Here is a 22,426-nt window from a genome sequence, read left to right on the forward strand (position 1 = left end):
AATTTCAACAACATACTAAAGCAAAGACGAAAATAACATCACAGGCACCATGGCTACAACCACCACACGTTCTCCGAGATTATGCTACTGTTAGTGCCCCAGTTTTGTAAACCCCAAGTACATGAACAGTAGTCACAGGAAGTTTTTACTTATTCCACATAAGTCTTTAGATTGAACCATTCTTAGACATGGAAGAGACAGGATATTCGAAAGTGTTTGTTTTTTTCTTTTTGGTGTTGTTGTTTTGGTTGGCTGATTGGTGGTTTTGGTGGTGGTGGTTGTTGTTGGTTTTGTTTTGTTTGTTTGTGGTTTGTTTGGTTTTTGTTTTGTTTTTGTAACTGCATAGATTGTTGAATTAAATATACTGCTGTCAAGTAAAAAAAAAATAGGGACTAGTCATAAGCAATTCATGAAAAGTATTTGCCATTGCAGAGGTGGTACTGCATTACAAACTAGTACTTCTGCAAAATCATTTCTTTTAAGGAACTTGGATATGAACTAACAAGGCCGTTAGCCTTGCTCTCCCAAAGGATAATATGACTGACTATTCTGTGCAAGTGTTAGTTTTACCCTTTGTTAATAAAACACCTGAGCTTAATTATCCATAGTTCTGAACATTTTCTTTCTATTAGCTTGAGCTTACACTAAGAGGAGCTGTGCCCTAGCTGTGTGAATCTCTAAAGCCCTGGAATGAGAAGTATTATACTATAACCTCTCTGTGGTAACTCACAGTTACAATAACTTGAAACAAAATAACAATGAAATGAATATATATTTCTTTATGCATGACGACACATTACCAATGAGAAAAAAAGACTGAAATAAGTTTACTTTGAATTGATTACATCAGTCTGTGACTGATAAATAAGATCTATATGCTATTTTTCTATGTACAGAAATGTAATGCACATAAATTTAGTGGACCTTACCTGGCTCATCAGTTCCCATTTCATTCCATTTATTAAGCAGTTCTTTCTGTTCATTTACAGGCCTCTGAAAGGCACAAGAAAGTAACTCTTATTTTTGACAGAATGAGTTAAAACATGCCTATTTCAAATACATAAATTAATGTAACACTTTAAAAACACTTTAAAAAATAGATTGCAATAGCAACACAAACTTATTTTGCTTACAAATTATCCCCAGCCTGAAGGCAGATTTGATTGTAGAAAGTTCAAGTTCCAATTCAAGGAAAAAAGGAGCCCATTAAATAGTTCTATGCATTCACTAATGAATTTTAGGTTATTTAGTAGTTGTTTTCATATTACTGAAGATTTACTGCTCATTCCATAGAGCTGTTGGACTTTGTCATCAAATCCCTGTCCCTGGCACAGTTATGAAAAGCAAACACAGCTGCATCCTTTATCTCATATGATGAACTACAGTGGTTCTGCTACCTTTCATAGACATACAACAGGAGAAAGATAAAATCCAAAACATTCTAACATTATTCCCCAATTCCATGATCTTTAAAATTAAAGCCTCTAAATTAATAAAAAACAAAACAAAACAAAAGAGAGCAGAATTAATGACAAAATTAGCAATGTACCAGCATCTCTCTCTCCTAGAGGACCAGTTCAACTGTGGCTTTCTCCAGCACACAGTGTATCTATATAGTGCACAGTCTATACAGCTAGAAGTTACACAGCTGAGTCTGCACACAAAAATGCTCTATTAAGAGCAATGAACATAGTAATTAGCTTTCCAACATGCTGCTCCCTCAAGAGGATAATTACTGCAACAGCAAAGAGGAAAATCTACCTATAGACTTCATCTCCCAAGTTGAGCTGACGCATACATTTCCACTATCCCTGAAAATTATTCTGTATTAAAATTATTTAGATAGTGGCCTTGCAGCTCTTGATAACCAAGTGCAAAATAAACATTACAAGTGTGCAAGATGAGGTTTAATGTCCAGAAATGTATGTTTGGCAACGGAGAGTTAATAATACATTACCTTCTGCGCTAGTGGGATACCGAGTTCTGTGCACATGCTGTTTAGACTTTTCAGAATTCGCTTCTCCCAGTTTCCCTAAAACGCACAAAAAAAATAAATTATATGGAATTTCTTTTTCCTCCAATTGCATTTATCATATAATAACAAGCAGCTTTTTAAAGTCATATATAAGAAAGGACAGCAAGGGTCACTGACAAACATTTGCAAAAATGTTAAAGGTACATTTACATGCTTAAGTGAAACAAAGCAGAGAGATCGCATCATTTATATCACAATAAAGAACCAGAAAAATGAGTTGTTTACATTTCAGATGACCAAAAAGCGTATATTTCACAAGTACTGATTTTTGACATATGTCTAATGATCAAGCTTCCTTATCAACATTTAACAAATTTTTCAAATTATTACATGCAGGGCAATCAACTGTGTCCAGAGAATGCCTTCTCCACTTTGTGACCTAAAGAGAGTGCAAGTCTTTCCCCACAAAAGGTGTTTCTTAGAAGTTCTCAGAAGTTAAAAAGTTAGAAATTTGTAATTCTGCTATGCTCAAAAAAATAGTTCTTCTAAAATATTGCTCAGGAAATAGTTCCCTAATTGAAGAGAAAAACAGAAGTAGACAATGCCTCAGTAGCAAGTGGACAGCTTAAAGAGCAATCAGATTCTTCCCACTATTGCATTAGACTTCGAACTTACCATATGGTGCCTAATCCATGGATAATTCCTCTGAAGTTAATGCCAACTAGTACTGACTTCCTTGTCAACTGATTTAGGATTACGCTTCTGTGATTACAGCAGCACTGGTGGGTTTTATATTTAATTTAGTTTTCTGTGGATGATGAATCAGGCCTTGATCAAATAAATGCAAAGACTCCTCTTAATGTCATTTAGTTCTATTTATTACTTGTAATTTGCTCTAGACACAAATTCTACAACAGTTAGTGACTGTCTATTCCCTTGTTCCTCAAAGTTCCAACCAAAAGAAGCTGAAGCTTATTAGACAGGAAGCAAATGAAGGGAAAGGCAGATGTCCAAATGTGCTGTTAAAAAAAAAAAAACAACTTGTATCTTGTCTATAATCGCTTCCATTTACAAGATCCTCTCATGACTTTCTCCATCAAGTGAAACAGCTATCTTTCACCAGAAATTTATTCTCATGATCATGTCATCCCTTCAAATAATTTGAGTTTTGACTGTAAGGAATGTTTTCCAAATGGCAGTATTTTCAATAATGTTCTGTATAATATTTTTATTTAACTGTATTATTGTATTCAAATGCCTTCCAAATGCTGCAGTTACACAATGTCATGCCACAAACCAGCTATTCTCTTGTGGAGGGGTTGTGCAGAGCATTTACAGTACCCTATTTTGCTAAGAAGTGTAGTTTTGTTGCTAGAAGAAATGACAAGTGAGAGAGCACAAACACTACTAAGCCATATAGGATAAGAAAGTGGAAATAAAGAGAAAATACAGAGGTCTTAGTAGCAGTTTAAACCAGAAAGTGAAATCACCAAGATAAAAATTAAGAGGGGTAGGGGAAAGAAGGCCAAAAAAAAAAAAAAGCATGGATGTGCTCCAAGATATAAAAGCTACAGAAGAAGCAGAGAGGAGGCAGATGGCAGCTTTGCAAGACCAAGAACCAGCTTATTCCAAGGAGTGATGGAAGTCGATACTCTTGGTATGACTGACAACTGCCAGTACAAACATCAACCCGCTTATGTGGTTGAGGATACAACATGTAAGTAATAAATCACTTCCAGATACTCATAGACTGTGCCATAATTCAGCCTTTAAGACTCTGCCCAGTAAAATATGTCCAAATAAAAGCAACCAAGTCAAAACAGAAGTGGGGACTACACAGCCTCTCCAAGCCAAACACCCTCCCCTCTCCCCAGGATGGCAGAGTCACCTCCAGTGAGCAGAAACAGAAAGCAGTGTCCTCAACTGGAATAAATCCGGTGGCAGAGTTTGTAAATTCATTTAATTGATGGGAAAAATACATTTTCCAAGATGATTCCACTAATTTCATGAAGAAATTTAACGCTAAGAAAACATGTTGCTCACGTCACGTCTCACGGAAGGGGAAAAGGATGTTTGCTCAGGGGCTAGGCAATGCTGATTGATAGGGCTTTAAACTAAGATTGGAAGGAGAAAGGTGACAGTACCAGGCCAGTCAGTGATGAGCAGTGGGATGGCACACCAAAGCTTGAGGAGATGCTTGGCAGCGAGATTTCTCAGACCGTGCCATGAGGTGAAGGGCACAATCAACAGCACTTGAAGTTCTTCTACACTAATGCACGCAGCATGAGGAAAAAGCAAGATGAAATAGAAGCCTTAGCCTGGTCCCAGAGATATGATATAACTGCCATTACAGAAACCTGGTGGGACGAATCCTGTGACTAGTGTGTCACGGTGGATAGCCACAGGCTATTCAGAAGGGACAGGCAGGGTAGGAGAGGCAGGGGATGGCACTGTATGTAGCAGAGGGGCTGGAGTGCATAGAGCTGGCGACAGCAAAGTTGAGAGCCTCTGGGTAAGGATTAAGGGTCAGATAACTAAAGCGGATGTCATCGTGGGTGTCTACTACAGGCCACCCAGTCAGAATGACAACACTGATGAGTTATTCTTTAAGGAACTAAGTGAAGTCTCCAAATCATCTGCCCTTGTCCTTATGGGGGACTTCAACTTGCCAGGTGTCAACTGGGAATATCACACAGCTGGCACAAACAGGTCCAGAAGATGCCTAAAGCATCTGGAAGAGAAATTCTTGGTGCAGGTACTAAGGGAACTGACCAGAAAACGTGCCTTCCTAGACATCTTCCTAGATTTGATTCTCACTAACAGAGAGGGTCTCATGGGAGAAGTGGTGACTGGTGGTTTCCTTGGTCACAGCGACCATGAAGCAGTCAGGTTCAAAATCTTTGCTAATGAAAGGAAAACTACCAGCAAGACCTTAACACTAGATATGAGGAGAGCAGACTTCAGGCTGCTCAGAGAAGCATTTAGTAAGATTCCCTGCGAAAAGGCTTTTGAAGGCATTGGGGTCCATCAGTGTTTCTCATCTTTTAATACCACCTACTAAAAGCACAAGACCAGGCAATTCCAAAATGCCAAAAATCTAGCAGGTAAGGCAAAAAGCCAGCTTGGTTGAGAAGGGATCTTCTTCTTGAAATACAGTGAAAAAAGAAATTACATGGAAGCACACCAGGCAACATGGGAGGACTACAGAGATGCTGCTTGCCATTGTAGGGAGGAAATTCGTGCTGCTAAAGCTCAATTAGAATTGAAGATGGCCAGTACTGTGAAGGACAATAAAAAAGGCTTTTTAAACTATATTAATGGCAAAAGGGAAACTAGAAGTAACATTGGGCCATTACTTGATGAGCATGGTCACCTTATTAAAAGGGACATAGACAAAGCTGAGACATGTAATACTTTCTTCACCTCCGTCTTCAACACCGATGATGCACTTAGGGGCCTCCATAACCCTGGGCTGGAAAACCATGGCTGCAAGAGCAATAAACTCCCAATCAATCTGGAACTTGTATGGGATTTCCTACTCCAGCTAGATCCCTACAAGTCGATGGGCCCTGATGGGATTCATGCAAGGGTGCTGAAAGAGTGGGCTGACATCATAACAAGATCACTCTCCATGATTTTTCAATGCTTTTGGGAATCTGGAGAGGTCCCGGAAGACTGGAAGCTGACAAACGCTGTCCCAATCTACAAGAAGGGCAACAGGGATGACCCCAGCAACTACAGGCCTGTCAGCCTCACTTCTGTGCCTGGAAAAATCATGGAGAAGATTGTTCTGGGAGTTATTGAAAAACATCTGAACGACAACACAGTCATTGGTCCCAGCCAGCACGGGTTCATGAGGGGAAAGTCTTGCTTAACAAACTTGATTTTGTTCTACGACAAGGTTACCCACCTAGTTGACCAAGGGAGGCCTGTCAATGTGATCTTTTTGGATTTCAGTAAAGCGTTTGATACTGTCTCTCACAGTACCCTCATGGACAAGATGGCCAGCATACAGCTGGGTAAACACACAATGCAGTGGGTGAGCAATTGGCTGACGGGTCAGGCTCAAAGGGTTCTAGTAAATGGGGTTATGTTGGGCTGGTGACCTGGGCAATCACCAACCACATGAAGTTTAACAAGGGCAAGTGCCAGATTTGGCACCTGAGACACGGCCACTCTGGCTGTATATACAGACTGGGGGATGAGATGCTGAAAAGCAGCTCTGCGGATAGGGATCTGGGGGTTCTGGTCAACGGCAAGCTGAACATGAGACAACAGTGTGTCCTGGCAGCCAAGAGGGCCAACCATGTCCTGGGTGCATCAAGCACAGCATTGCCAGCCAGGCGAGGGAGGTGATTGTCCCACTCTGCTCTGCACCGGTGTGGCCTCAACCTGGCGCAGTTCTGGGTGCCACAGGATAAAAAGGACATAAAGCTACTGGAGAGTGTCCAGAAGAGGGCTACGAAGTTTGTGAAGGGTTTGGAGGGGAAGCCATATGAGGAACTGCTGAAGTCACTTGTTTTGTTCAGCCTGGAGAAGAGGGGACTGAAGGGAGACCTCATCATGGTCTACAGCTTCCTCACAAGGGGAGGAGGAGGGGCAGGCACCAAAGTCTTCTCTTCAGTGACCAGTGACAGAACCCAAGGGAATGGCAGGAAGATGTGCCGGGAAGGTTTAGGTTGGACATTAGCAAAAGGTTCTTTACCCAGAGGGTGGTGGAGCACTGGAACAGGCTCCCCAGGGAGGTGTCACAGCCTGACAGTGTTCAAGAAGAGACTGGACAACACCCTCAGACACATGGTGCGAACTGTGGGGTTGTCATATGCAGGGACAGGAGTTGGACTCGATGATTCTTGTGGGTCCCTTCCAACTCAGGACATTCTATGATTGCTATGGTTACAATGATAACCTTCAGTAAACCAGTTTAGACTGAGGAAGGCAGTAGTGCAATGTGCAAACAATTTCAAACATGACTATTACAAATCGGATTTATCTTATCCTGTAGCAAAGTCATTTATAAACTTTCACTGTAGTTAAATGAAACAAGGTGGACAAATAAACTAAAGAGAAATATGTCACAAATGCATAAACTAGCCAGGATTAGTTATGGTTTTTTCCACAAGAATGAATCCTAAAATTCTTTCTTCTACAAGACTAGACAGAAATGTGATTCTTTCAGAGGGTTCCTAATAAAATCTACTCTGTGGGTACAATTCAAGGTATCTGAACACAGGTTTCATTTGGTACATTTTCTTGAATCAAAACCTGTAAATTTCAAAAAGAGGAGAAATATAGAAACAATGTTGGTAATGCGCTCATTTTGATGCTCATGAACTTTTCATTTGGCCTCTGATATGAGGCATAATTTAATTTAGGATACAAGAAGCCAAATCAATACACAGTCTAAAAGATACTGAATATCCCCTACCACAACTTCTGCAACAAGAAACAGAAACTCTTTTAGGAATAACAAAAATGTTACCAAATTTCTTTTGACTTTAAAACTTTTCAGAGAAAATATGATTTTTCTTTATCAACTATTCAAGCACTCATGTCTATCTTCTCAAAAAGATTTATAAACTAGGAAAGGTGAACTGACTATTGTTTTAAGCAGATTATTAGCAGTCACAGCATTAGAATATGCCATATTGTCATTTCAATTTTTTCAAAGTCCACCAGTCTGTTTCAAGAAAGAAAATTGATAATCTAGCTGGTTTTTGTCCTTTATGGATTATTTAACTCTTCTGGGAGAAATTATGGTATGGATAGGGACATCTCTATGTAGAAATTCCTAGAACCCACACTCCTATTTCAATCAACTGTAACATTACTCATATTTTAAATTGCACTGGGACTTGCTCTAGCTTGTAACTATAAACCTACAGGTGAGAATGCTTTTTTCAATTGTGTGTCTGTACAGTGTGTACAACATGGAGAATCTGGTCTTGGCTGGGAAAAAAACCTACCAGAATATCAATAACAAATATAACAATGTATTTCAAGATAAGTTTCTAATCAGATGTGTTGTTTATGTATGGACTTTCTTCAAACTGCAAGATCTGAAAATGAGCAAAGAGCAACATAGGAAAATTTAAGTACTGGGAGGAAGGATTTGCTTTACTAAAGCTCTACTTCAGCAAGATCGTCACAGATTTGACTAGAAGCATAGAGGTAAAGAATCTAATGAAACAAGGGACAAATGGGTTAAAAAAAAATAAATAAAATAATAATGGTCTTCTATATTCCCAGAAGTCTGAAGTGCAGCCCACCAGGGAACAATTTATCTTTTCAGGTCTCTGTTTTTAGACAACCAGTTGATGCTACTCAAGAAGAACACACTGAATTACGCTTAAGATTTCCTGAAGTAACAGATCAGAATTCTCATTTTTGTGAATGTACTCCAGTACTCAAGTTTTAAGAACTGCCCGACCTTCAGAAGGTATATTGTATCGCAAAAGATCACACAGAGTTATGTTTCTGACTGCACAAATTTCAGATAAACCTATCATTTTTTTCATTGGAGACCAATTTAGAAGTAATGGAAAGAAGATCAAGCAAAAATAAGCATTATTAACTCAAACAACATGGGTCCTCCAGACCCAGCAGAGTTTCTTGGTCTCCTTGAAGATGGCTGGTTAATGTTGCCTTGCTCTGGAAACCGTTGGAGTGATGGTGTTTCTGTTCCCAAGTAACCATTACGTGTGATGGATCCGGCATTCCTGGAGATGGCTGAACACCTGCCTGCCCAGGGGAAGTAGTGAATTAATTCCTAATTTGCTTTGCTAGCATGTGTAGGTTTTGTTTTACCTATTAAACTGTCTTTATCTGGTTTTATCACAAATTTTCTCACTTCTGCCCTTCCAATTCTCTCCCCCATTCCGCTGCAGGGGAGTGAGCAAGCGGCTGAGTTGCCTACCAGGGTTAACCCACCCCAGAGGACACAGATGCCTAATACTCTTTAAAACAGGGCTATGAAATTTTGAAACTAGTAAAGATAAGGCTTCTCCTACTCATTCCTAAACTATTAGAAAAACAGTCCTTCCCACATAGAGCTAAAAATATTGCTTACCCTAAGTATGGTAAACACTTCTATAAAATAATAACCAATGAAACTGGTTTAAGACAAACACACACATAGATACACCTCTGTGGGGTTTGCATTAGTAAACTGATGAGTGGTTATTTTCAGGCAGTAAATTGTGGCATTATATTTCACACCACAGAAGAAAAATTGTTTAATACAATCTTTATCTCCAAATGCTAAAGATTCAAACTCAGGACAGGAAGATAAGCTTTACTGGAATAAGCAACAATATGATTGAAAAAGTAACACAATTTGTCAAATACCTTGTAAAAGAATACTGCAATATATTTCTAGGCACGTCTGAGTTCAATACGATTTTATCCTTACCTCAGATATTTTGGTCAGATCATATTCTTGAAGCATTTTTTTTTTACATATTTATGTGGACTTTTTTATTTATTTCAAATAGCATATATTGGTGAAAAAATAAAACCAACTAAGCAAAACTATCTTTTTTCCTGACTCTAAAAATCCTCATTTAATCTTTTACAGTCCAGTTTCTCTTATTCTCCTTCAATATGCCTTAAGGTTCTTAGCTCTATACTTTTCATCTTCCTTTCATATTTCTAAGTACTAAATATATCTCTACTTTCTGAAGATCTCGCTATCTCTGCAGCCCGTTGTCATTCATTGTGAAACTGCCTGCCTGTGTCTCTTCCAAACAATATTTTTGTAACTTAAGTGAAATGACCTATAGCTACACTTTTTCTTCTCTCCAACAAAATAAAATTATCCTCGACATATTTCACATTGTCTCTATTCTAAAACATTCACCTGCCTGACTGTATCCTACTTCTTTCATGATTGGAGAACTACTTGAGCATTTTTTGTATGTATTTAAGATGTCACATATACAACATTATTAACAACTGCGATGCAATTACAAATTTGTGTTTTTCCTACAGTATAATACCTAGAAATTGTACAATAACATTATACAGAGTAAATGTCAAATGGTCAAGTCAAAGATCTCATATTAGCAGTAAAATCGATAACAACCAACCTGTGCTTTCCTCATATAAGCTAATGGTTCTTTCATATGCTCAGGCGGTGCTGCAGGGTGACAGGGTGAAGGAAACCTTTAAGAAAGCATCATATGTTTTAAATGGTCAGATTTCTATTACGCTTAATTAATCCTGTCTTTGTAAACCTAAGCGTAACTTCTTCTAAGAGAGTACTAGTAAAACCACTGTGTATGTTGATCAAAACTAAAAATAAACATTGTTTTTAGAAGTATTTCCTCCTCATCCTTTCCTATGGACACAAACAATACAAAGGTATGTAAGTATTAGTAATATTTCAACACGAATTTTTCTCATACTAAAAGTAATATTCCCTAATAATTTCACATATTTGTAAAATAAAATCAAATAATTCTATGAACAGATCAGGTATTTTAAAAGTGTATCCTCTTCACATCATATCATCTTTATGACTCCCTGGAACTTTTACTATCCAGGATATTATATTTTTTCAAGAGACTATATTTTTTGGAGGATTTTAAAAACCAGTAGTGAACATGTACATGTACAAAGCAACTAAAACTTCGCAGTATTGACCTAAGCAAAGTTGAATATCCATTCATAAGCTGCATTATGCCAAAATACAAAAGCTGGAACAAAAATTAAAAAACAAAACCAAACCAAAACACTAATTTATCTTCCAGTGGTGCAGACTATTTCCAATGAGTTATTGTCAAACATTTTATCCCGTTTAATCTTAACTTTCTCAAATTTCTTTCAGGAAACAAAATTTACACAAAGCTTCTCTCGTTATCCTGAATTTTCTTTTGTTTAAATGTATTCAGTCAGTTCCTATCATATGATTTTGCAAAACCCTCCCCAAATTTCTTCCCATTTTTAACTGATAAGGTCGTTCTTTTACTTGCTGCTAATTTGTTCTAGACAACTCTGTGCCTGTGTGTAAAAGGGAATCGACACTAAAAGATTTCAGCAATGCCATTTCCTGGCTTTTCCACAATGCTCATGAAATCATGGTATTCTTAGTTAATCTCAATTTTCCAGGGCTAATTTCATTATTTTGCAGCTTATTCCTGTGAAGTCAAAGAAAGTATAAGCATTAGTCTAAAAGCTAAATATTTTTGCCTTGAAAGATACCATGAACATGAATCCTTACTAACAGATACATTTAGAAGTATTTTGCTGAAGTACTACTAAGACACATTGTTCAAAACTGCTAACAAGCTTGTTTAAATTAGCAGAAATAGATACACATACATTTCTTATTATACAGTTGCATTTATGGCTACATCTGTTACAAAATTCACCTTTCCACCTTGTCAGAATGTAACAGCAACTTATGCTTCCCAGAAGTCTAATCCAAAATTCGCTGAACAATTATAAAATAGGAATTTCACAAATTTCAGTGTGTTTATAACCATATCCCAAGCATGATGAGTACTGATCTGGTAAGTCTAGAGATCCAAAACCTTAAAGATTCTTTTTAATAATTAATAAAACAAATATGTGTGATACTGTCATAAACATCTGAAAATAACTGAAATTCATTTGCAACAACTAACTTACCTACACAAGAATTATATTATGACTGTTGGTACCTTTGGAAGTAAAACAACGAAGAAATTACTGAAGTTGCTAAAAAACTTGGTGATATTTGTTTCACCCATTCTTTAAAATGTAGTTGAGTCCAATATTTCACGAGGATGAAAAAGAAATAATGGCATTTTAAAAACAGAAACGAAGCAGGTACCCTTGGTATGACAGATCTTGGAGATTAATAGTAACACATCATACACCTACATATACAAATGAATCAGAATACAAATCCTGTGAGTAGAATTATTAAATAAAAATACTAAATAAACTCACACATTGAGTTCACTATAAACAGCATTCTGAAGCTTCTTTTCCCAACCTGTTAAAATAAAAAAATATCCAGAAGACTACTTTAGGAATTAATACTAGTGGAACATGCATCAGAGGTTGCTTTGCAGTCACTAGTTTTCTGTCCTGTCTCAATTCATGTCTACCTGGCAGACAAACAGGAAGAGATGAAGAAACCTTAATCTAATTAACATAGGAAAAACTGCAAGAAAAATTGCAAGTTGAGATCTGTTTAAAGGTTGAATATCCTTTATTGCCATCTACTGTTCAACTAATTATAACATAGTTTTGATTAAATATTATATGCTATTTTTAAAGCCATCATATTATTAAAACAACTACAAATGCTATTAGACACAGTGTTCCTGATTATTATAAATTTTATATCACTTACAATCAAATCTTCACATTATAGTTACATAACCTACATCTTCCAATGGAAAGTGGAAATTTAACTAAGAGTAAAATTTTCAAAAGCACCTCCACGAATGCTAATTTCCATTTTTCAGAAGTGACTGAACTTCTGTATCATTCAGAACTTTCAAAAAATTAGCAGTATCTAATAAAATTATAAAATCACTTATTTGCACAGTATGTTTTTCAAAATGCTGCTGGAATCCAAGAACTTTTTCACTTTTAATTTTCTGTATCTCCTTTAATAATCTAGAATCACTGAACATCTGCTTTTGTCTACTGTCAGTGACAAGATACCAAGCTGCAGAAACTACTATTTTCATCATGTATGCCACATATATTCTTACGTAGATCTATATTATTCACAAATGTATCAGTGAAGTATTACAAACCTGATGTCCTCAGAAAATCCTTAATATCTTCTTTCAGTGATTCCAGTTTAATTTCTGGTTTGTGTAGGCTAACCTAATATGAAAAATGAATAAATGAATAAATAAATAAGCACCAAGCAAGCACTAAAAAGAAAGTAAACTGCATATTTTAAGTTATGAAAAAAGAAACACAGATGCTTAAGGTTACATACAAAGCAAACTGCTTCCTACTAACTTGACAATGGTAATTGCAGCTAAAAAAATCTGCCCACTTTTTACCTACTCGATGTCTTTGCTTTTACATCAGTGCTAAAAGCTGTATGTGGGGAAGGAGAGAAAAGAAGGGAGATGGAGTATGCAGTGACATATATATGCTTAATATCCTGAGCAAGTATCTCATGTACTTAGCAAAATGCTAGACTCCAGACACTAAAGGACTGGTCATAAGTTACACGAGAAAGTAACTCAAAGCTGCTCACTGTATTCTACATCAAAAGAATCAAACTGAAAATATTCCACAACTTGACCTCTTTCAGATCAGAAATGCCATATTCAAACTTCAAATAAAAACTGTGGACCAAACATTCGCCACTGCAGCTGGGACAACCAGGTACATTCAGCCTCTTGTAATGAAATGCACTCGACACAGACAATTAGGCACTAACCAGCTTCACAACCACACCATGACACTACCATGCACATGATGCTGCAGACTTTTCAGCAGCAGCAGGAGCAGCAGCTACAGCATCTCTTTCTTCTTCTATAGCTAGACCAAGAGGAGAAAACAAATAGAACACAAAGGTCCCAAAGCGCAACAGTCAGAAACTCAGGAGTGTCTGTGAAGTGACTTCTAATACATATTTTTCTAAACATGAAGTGTGGCATTACCTAATTAACACCAGAGGATAAAGCTAGAGGCTTAGAAAACAATAGCACCCCCACCTGCTAACTTGAAAATAACACTGAGAGAGCTGTGTGCAACTTACTCCACTGCCACGACAGCTCAAGGCATATGTTAGAAGCATATGGCCACAACATTTGCCTAGAAATGTGAGATATCTCTTACCAAAAGCTACTCAGCAATATGCTGGAGGCATATCAGCTGCTGATTCTATTGCAGTAACTTATGCTGCAATTAAAAGTAAACGTTTGCCAGCTTGTGTTGTTTGCCAGTCCTAACAGCACTGCTGACAGCACGGCGTGCTTTAGGTCCATCACACACAACTAACAAACTCCACAGTCCTACCATTTACCTTACAATTTATATACAGAAAGGGGTATTTGCTGTGCTGCACAGCTTGCTGGAAAAGTTGGTCTACATGAATTCACACGGCAGAACTTTAAGGAAACCTTTCCTTTTTCCCCAGTTGAAAGGAGGAACAGCCAATAATGCAGAGACTGACAGCATCAGCATTTCTGCTCTTATTTTAAGTCACCTTGCCATTACAGGTAAGGACAGCTTTTTTATTTGGTTTATGGACTGCAATAGCAAAGAGATCTTAAGCATGCTTTCTGAGAAAAAAAATTTTTAAAGGATCATAAGCACAAACCATAAGGTGTGGTGAGTTGCGTAACTCTCATGTCAAATGACAAACACGTATTCTGTCTAGCACAATGGTAATAGCTGGCAAAGGATCACCACTAAAGGCAGGAGTCCAAAGAAAGACTCTCATGGGAGTTCTTGGGCAGCTCACAAAATATGCTTTTAAGCAATAGCCTCAAGGAGTATTTTATGAAGGATTCCTTCTGAAGCAACTTTGATGGAAAGTCCTATGTCCATTTTGGACTGACGTATATCAGGCTGAGTTTAATTTTTTTCTGCTGAAAGGCAGTAAATTTGTACCTCTCCTGTATGAATTTTAAATAAAGTGATATGCGTCAAACTGGGCAGATTGTACCTTACTGTTCCTTGGAAGTTTTTGCGCACAGTTTTGTAAATATTCAACTTTGTCTTCTGGGTTAAATATGGCCAATTTTAATCCCAACGTAAACAGGGTGTTTACCTGTGCAGCCCGGTATACATGCTTTGAAATCCTTTTTAGATATGCAAAAACTGCCTCACAAATACAACTCATTGACAGCTGATTAATCACAACAACAACAATAACAAAAAAGCAGCTTTACAATCTACTGAAAAGTTGGTTCATTGTCTTGACATTGTAGACAGTGCAAGAAGTGACAAAAGTGTGATCAGGAGAACAGTATTTTAATTCTCTACTGTTCACACATTGTAAAATTTGTGAGCTCTTGGCTCATTGAGGAAGGTCTGACACTCATATTAACGACCCTTTTTTTTTTTGTGGTTTCTTGGAAATTCTGGAAATAGATACTGCATATTGCATTAGAGGGGACAAAGGCATTCAATCCACACAGATGACTCCCATTTTCCCTGCCAGGCCAAAAGATACAACAGAGGACTTTCTTGTAAACTGCTGTTCCCAACAGAGCCTGTTCCCCAGCGATAGAATGAAAAAACCAGTGACTCGTTTGTATGCAGCAGGGCGGAAGTAAAAAAGGAAGCAGGACAGCACTTAGGGGAGAACTTTCTCCAAGGACTATGTTAGTGCACCAGTCTCCATCAGTTACCTTCACCTCTTCAGGGCAATTTATCCAGTCAAGTTCTAGTTCACTGTTCCTAGCCCTGCCACAGCTGCAGCAAATATTCACAGAATCACAGAATCACAGAATGTTAGGGATTGGAAGGGACCTCGAAAGATCATCTAGTCCAATCCCCCTGACAGAGCAGGAACACCTAGGTGAGGTTACACAGGAAGGCGTCCAGGCGGGTTTTGAATGTCTCCAGAGAAGGAGAATCCACAACCCCCCTGGGCAGCCTGTTCCAGTGTTCCGTCACCCTCACTGAGAAGAAGTTTCTTCTCACATTTAAGTGGAACCTCTTGTGTTCCAGCTTGAACCCATTACCCCTTGTCTTACTGTTGGTTGTCACCGAGAAGAGCCTGGCTCCATCCTCGTGACACCCACCCTTTATATATTTATAAACATTGATGAGGTCACCCCTCAGTCTCCTCTTCTCCAAGCTAAAGAGACCCAGCTCATATATTCCTATGCTAATCTTTAATTTATCAAAACTTTTATTTGTAGCCTCTTTCCTGTGTCCTTTCCTGTCTCTTGACTGCAAAATGCCCTAGTGAGACAAATTTTCACATAAGAAACATGAAAATCCCCCCCTCAAATCATGGCAGAGCTTTTGTCCCCATTCTCGCCACTTCAGGATGCAATTGCCAAAGCCTCTTCTCATTTCAGCTTTTCCTTTTGTTTACTTCTGGGTTATGATTGATACATTCCTGCAGTGCTAAGCAGCGCTACAGAGCCACTGAAACCCTTACTGTTATAGAGTCATTACATACCGGATTGCTGATCAGTTTTCAAATCAGAAATTAGATACCTGGAAAGTGAGAATCTGACAGATGGTCCAGCTGGTGACTGCAGCCTGTTCTGACCCAGAAGTACATACCCCAGCTCTGCATAATAGAACCAAAGGGGAAAATACTTACTTTGGTAGGTGAAAGAAAAGCTGTAGCTTAACAGAATGATACCTCTTTGGAATTTATATGGGTGTTGGAACTAAATTGAGAGGGGAACTAAACTGAGGAGTCAAGGAGACTTAGCAGTGCTGATGTTCCAAAATTACTAAACCAGGTCTCTCACATACTTTTATTTTCCCTTTGGACTCACTAAACTAACTTATTTCTATGTTGCACTACATTGCAAAATATAATACATTTAGGTGTTTATATTTTAGGTAGGGTTTGTTTACTGTAAACTGGTTGGTACAACATACTGCCTATGTCTTGTTTGCATTTTCATCCCCTATGAGTTTTTGGTAGAATGAAAAGTGTGTTGACAAAATTTGATTTATATAAAAAGCACTACTACAATTTACATTGATAAAAATGCCTGGTTTATTGGGGAAAAAAAAACACCTTGATGAGATTTGTACTGATGAACTGAATTCATTGCCTGCATGATCAAAATGCAGGATACACCCAGGTAGAACTACAGACTTGCCAATTTCAATACACACATTTCGATGAAAGAGCATCTTCCTTTGGGAAAAGAAAAAAAAAAAAAGTCCGGTACTATAAGGAGTCTACCACAAGCAGGGTAAAGGAGAGTGAGCAATACAGGAGAACAACTCGTGAAGGCAAAGAGTGACAGCCAGACCAGGGAAGAAATCACACTATTCAGAGGCTCAGTCAGGCCAACACAGAGTCCTGAGAGGAGACAGGGATGAAAGTAGTATATTTTAGCAAGCAGTAACAAATTATTTTAAATAAAAGTTAATGTCTACCAGTGTCTTTTCCCATATAACTGGCATTGTGCATATTCTTATGAATAGGGCGCCAGCGCTCAGGCATTGGGTGTCCATGTTCATCTACAGTCTCGGTCACCTTCTTCCAAATCAAGAAGCAACTGGCTGTTAGACATTCCTTCATAAAACAAGCTATTATTACAGCATTTCTTGGCACTCTCTTGTTCTTCAGCTGTACAGAAGATAAAAAATAGTTTGGGACCTTTTAAAATTTTGCCAAACCTTCCAAAAGCTGTCTCAGGTACCACTAGCAATCCTTCGTGTACATCTTCTTTTGGCAAGGTATCCTGCTGAGATACGAGCAGTCACCACCATAAGTGATACTCTAAATGTATCACGCTTTCTGGACTTGGATGCCACAATGGAAGAAAATCCAGACACTCAACGCTGATCTGGCTCAAAGCAAGCAACAGGATAGTGCAGTGCTAGGTGGAAAAAGTTAGCAGGCATAGTAAATTGATTTGTAGAGCAACTGAACACAGCGAGAAATCTATTTGCAAATTAACATCTAAATTTGGAAATGGCATTCAGTCATGATGACTGGAACAGCACTGATCATGCAAGAGGACAAATCAGCCATCAAGGCACCACACTCAAAGAAGTACAGGAAACAGCTAGAGGACCAGCAACATACTACAAAAAGGAGGCTTGACAGAACAAAGTGTTCCAGTGTAACTCCTGTGTTGAATTATTTCATTTCTCAGCAAGAATAAACATTGCAGAGAAGTGATCCAACTGTACTGAAATGTGGAACTGCATCAGGTGAGCACATATTTTTTATCCTGCTGCAAACAGTTCTGCAAATAACTTACACAGTCTAAATATTTTTACAGGCTATCCACCATGATTTCTCTTCAAAGCCTTTTTGTTTTAGATAAGTATGTACACTCTCAAAGCATTATTACTGTTCATTATTATTTTGCACAAGTGTACAATGTTTTCCACTTTTATTGCTATTATTTCCCAAACTGCAATAAAGCACATTACCCCAAATATAGCCCAACTTTAGCAGAAGTAAATTCAATGAAAGCTAATAAATATTCACATTTTCTCACATACTTCATTCTGCATAACTAGATTTTATCAGGATCAAGCTGACTTGTTTAAAAACCATTTCAAGTATGACCACAACAATTTCAACATAAACACTCTCTAAACACTTAAAATCCTACAAATTTAACGGAGTGATTTTGGTTTTGCTTTATACGTTTCTGTAACAGAAAGAGAAATCATTCTGAGCATAACTAAACACATTTCAGTTAAGTGTTAAACCCTGACTACATTGACAATTTTCCAACCCTTCTACATTTCGACAGTAATTACACTAAGGGAAAAAGTACTGTGAACGTTCTTACACAAGTAAAAATAACCTCGCAGTTAAAACAGAGAGCTTCAGTTAGCCTGATACAGGAATAAACAGCTTCAAATGTTATGTTCTCCTACAAGATACACAGGATACGTTTTTAATAATCTAGGTTTGATGTTTTAATACATTTTCTAGGTTTTATTTGAATAAAAGTTAGTGTTGCAACTAACATACACACACAAAGTAAAACATATCATCTACATGACTAAAAAAAAAAAAAGTGTAAATCAAGCTTGCATTGTATCTGAACTCCGTAATCTCTTCAACGTATACACAACTGCATTAAATTTAAAATTCACTGTACTGCAAATGTTACTGGTGAACCAAAGTACAAGCTCCAGCAGGAGGGAATAGTAAGCCCTTTGTTAAATATAATGCATGAAAACGAATCGTTAATTATCTATGATGACTCATGTGCCTACGTTTATTTGCTAAGTTTTATTAAATAAATGCTACATTTCACAGAAACATTCTCCTCCTTAATTTGATCTTTTACTTAAGTAGGAATCAGTATCAATTTCTTTTTTTAACTGTTGGAGAAAAATGTCATGAAAATAATATCCTCTGATGTCTTGCAAGCCATTCACTCCACATAAATGATTCTAAGATGTTCACACAGTCAGGCAATACCCCAGCTGCACTGCTCCCGGTGCCCCCAAAGCAAACTCCTCTTCTTCCTTGCCCCATTTGAAGTCTTGTGAAGACCCTTACCTCTTACTTTCATTAATATTTTCTTTAAACTTTTGTGGTACTAGTCACAGGTCTGCTCAAAGAGTGATGGCAGAGCCCTCTCCTCTGGGCAATCATTCTGACCATGACATCCTCTGGCACGTCTCTCCACACCTTGTTCATACCTTCAGGTACCTCCTAAAATCTTTTCTCTCTCCCAAACTTAATTGTCAGAGTGCGGTGGGATGGGGTGTCAGGGCTGATTCTTACAGACAAGTTACCACTTTTAGACTACTTTGACAGCCATTATCCTGTTTTTCTACAAGTTCTCCCTCAAGTTGTCCCACTACGGACCCACCTACAAGAAACAGATCTGAGAATGTCTACACAGAAAATGCCCAGAGGGATTCTTTGGATTGTGAGTCTTTCTTGTTCAATTTAAAACTACTGAGGCTGTTGTTTGTTTCATTGTTTGTTGGTTAGCTAGTTTAGTGGGGTGGTTTTTTTTGGTTTGTTTGTTTGTCTGGGATTTTTTAACTTTACTTGTTATTTGCCCCCCGCCATTAGAGGTTCCAGGTAACTAACAAGTCAGACTGATTTCTATTAGGGTTTGCATAGGACAAAAATTGAGATCGATGAATCTTACTTGACTAATAAAGCCTGACTCGCTTCAAACATGATGAAAAACAAAGTTTCTGAATTGTCTGCAAATGAAAATGTGTTAAAAGGTAGCACTTTTTTCATGTCTCTGAACTGTACCATTTTTTTTTGTTACTTTACTGACAAAGATTTTCCCTAAAACAAAATTTTAGCAGATTTCACAAATACATTTGTTTTCAAACCACATTTTGAGATTGAAGATGTCATGTCTCAGTTTTTCTGACCACTTCTAACTTTCACCTTAAAAAACATTCACATTTCAGAAAGGGAAGAGAAAAATTAAGACAAAAGCAAATAAATTTGGTTACAAACTCACACAGCAAATGCTGTGCCTGAGAAACTGAGATCAGATTCCTCTTCCAATACTCCAATAACCCCAGCAGCAATTCTACCTGTTGAAAAGCTACTGCCTAATATTTTGGCTCTTTGTAACTGTTATTCTTGCCTTTCAGTCACACTACAAAATACACTCAGAAGAAATTTCAGAGCAAATGACAGGCAAATTTACATTCCCTCCTGCACTAACCTCTTTGTATTAACTGCAAAAACACTATCAATGTACCGAAACTCAACCTACAAAATCAACCTAAAATTTATTTTCCAAAGCATCACTAACAAGTATATGACTCTACCTCAGTCCTTGGGACAAAAATGCAATTATCCTGGCAACCACAGAGCTAAAGCTGTGACAGCAAATCATTTGGTACCCGAGCCAAACTTATTTCAGAGATTGTGTATCAGAGCCCTTGACACAAGCTCAGGCCCTCGGTGACAGGCAAGCACAGGGCTGGTGTGATCACAGCATAACCACAGGGCTACTCTATCACCTCTTGCAAATAACATCAGGATATTGTGTTTTCCAAAAAATTCTATTTACTCATGAAAGAAACTGTTCGTCTGGAGCTTTCCTCCCCAGATGTTAAGAGATGAATTTACAAAACAGAGTTTTTGTTAATAGTTAAAATATTGTTTGTGAGACTACACAACTTCTCAAAAATTTCAGGCAATATTATAATGGACCTTAAATCCATTTTGACTCTCATGTTTTCAGACATGACAAATATTTTTGAGAAATGAGTATCAGCAGTGTCATTTTCTACACTGTCAGATAAAGAGCAATCTTTACAAAGGTAAAGTATAACTGTAGTTTAAATATCCAAAACAAGAAAGTTTTATTCTGATGCGCTGCCTCAAGAGATTTCTAAAAATATAGTACGCGTCCCCAAAAATAGCTTAAAATTGCCTAAAAAGGGACCACCCGTAGATCAACACTGCAACCAGTGCAGACTAAGCGTTGTTCAGAAGCTGACTGTTAACCAGCAGACAAAAAACCCACCACGTCCTATTGATAAACTGGAGTTCAGGTGTGATGCATACCAGTAGCAAAGATTTTGTATTTGATAATGCATCTTCAGAAAGACTCCATGTCATGGGAGGGAAATGAAGCAACAATTTAATACAGAGAGTAGCAAAATTCGGAAATATTCAGAATTCTGTACAGCTGCTAAGGGACAGAGGAAGCATAAGGAACTTGCTGATAGCAGCTCTGCAACTGCATAGTGTAGCAATAATATGCCTATGCAAGCATTATAAATAAAACAAGTCTATACCATAATGAAGGAATAGAAATGCATGCAAGGTCAATGAAAAAATTCAAGATCAAGGATAATATATAGATTCCTGACAAATAGGGTGTACATTTGGCCCTGTTAATTTAAACTGCAAGCTCCAACAGATGACTCCTTAGATTAAGGAATCCTCTAGTTCGTTATCTAAAGACTTTCCAGTCGTTCAGATCACTACACCGACCAGAGCTCTGATTTCATCTCTATTACAAACTCTTCAAACACCTACTCTGAGAACCAACTTGAATACTGTTGCCCTGTTTATTTTTTTCCTCTTAGTACTTTATATGACGAAAACAATCTTCTGACCTATATATACATTAAGTTCTTTGAGAAATTTGTAAAACAGTAGTGTTCTGCAAAGCTATCACAACAGATTTGGCTGTGGTCATGACACTGTTTTATTAATTTTATAGGTTGTCTCTGTGCTTTTAGATTAAACAGGGTTTCTGCTTGCATTGACTAAATTGATATGCTATAGCATCAGGGAGGGATTTAGACATTTAACCACCCTTTTAGACATCAGACTCCACCATGGAAGGCCACTGCTAAGGTCCTCGGAGTGTCCACCTCTACAAAACGCCTGTACGAAATAGCCACCCACCAGCAGTATTTAAATACCCTGCCAACTCCTGCCAACACCAAGCTCTCTTGTGTTTCAAAACAAACATGCAAGGTATCAAGTGACTGTGAAATCAGGCCTCAGAGGTGACGGTGGCAAAAGAATGAAACCAGAGGTGAGCACATACGTGTTTTATTATAATCAGTAGTTGTTAAAGAGTCCTGTTCTGAAATCCCATCTCTTCCCTTACTGAGGACAAGGTCCTGAATTTGACTCTCCACACTTCATGTCAGGCCACCTACTTGGGATGCTGAATTCCTCAACACTTAGCAGAACCCGATGCTGTATTCTTTTATAATTCCAGCCCCCTTCAAGTCATAGAATCACAGAATGGTTTGGGTTGGAAGGGACCTTAAAGATCATCTAGTTCCAGCCCCTCTGCCATGCATATTTGCTTACTCACATATTCAGAGAACAGCCAGTCAAAAGAAGCAAAACAGGTA

At 37.9% G+C, this 22,426-nt stretch overlaps 1 protein-coding gene across 1 annotated transcript in view; it reads right to left on the bottom strand.

The window, feature by feature from the left end:
* The window catches only part of TBC1D19 (TBC1 domain family member 19), a 51,235-nt gene that overhangs the window by 27,805 nt on the left and 1,004 nt on the right, over positions 1 to 22,426 (bottom strand). Inside the window, exons 2-6 of the mRNA XM_065633878.1 lie at positions 12,730 to 12,802; positions 11,909 to 11,954; positions 10,063 to 10,138; positions 1,958 to 2,032; positions 930 to 993 (exon numbers count right to left, since the gene is read on the bottom strand). Of these exons, the coding sequence (XP_065489950.1) occupies positions 930 to 993; positions 1,958 to 2,032; positions 10,063 to 10,138; positions 11,909 to 11,954; positions 12,730 to 12,802 (334 nt within the window). The remainder of the gene's footprint in view (positions 1 to 929; positions 994 to 1,957; positions 2,033 to 10,062; positions 10,139 to 11,908; positions 11,955 to 12,729; positions 12,803 to 22,426) is intronic.

This window comes from Caloenas nicobarica, chromosome 4 (assembly GCF_036013445.1).
Source record: "Caloenas nicobarica isolate bCalNic1 chromosome 4, bCalNic1.hap1, whole genome shotgun sequence".
NCBI classification, from domain to species: domain Eukaryota; kingdom Metazoa; phylum Chordata; class Aves; order Columbiformes; family Columbidae; genus Caloenas; species Caloenas nicobarica.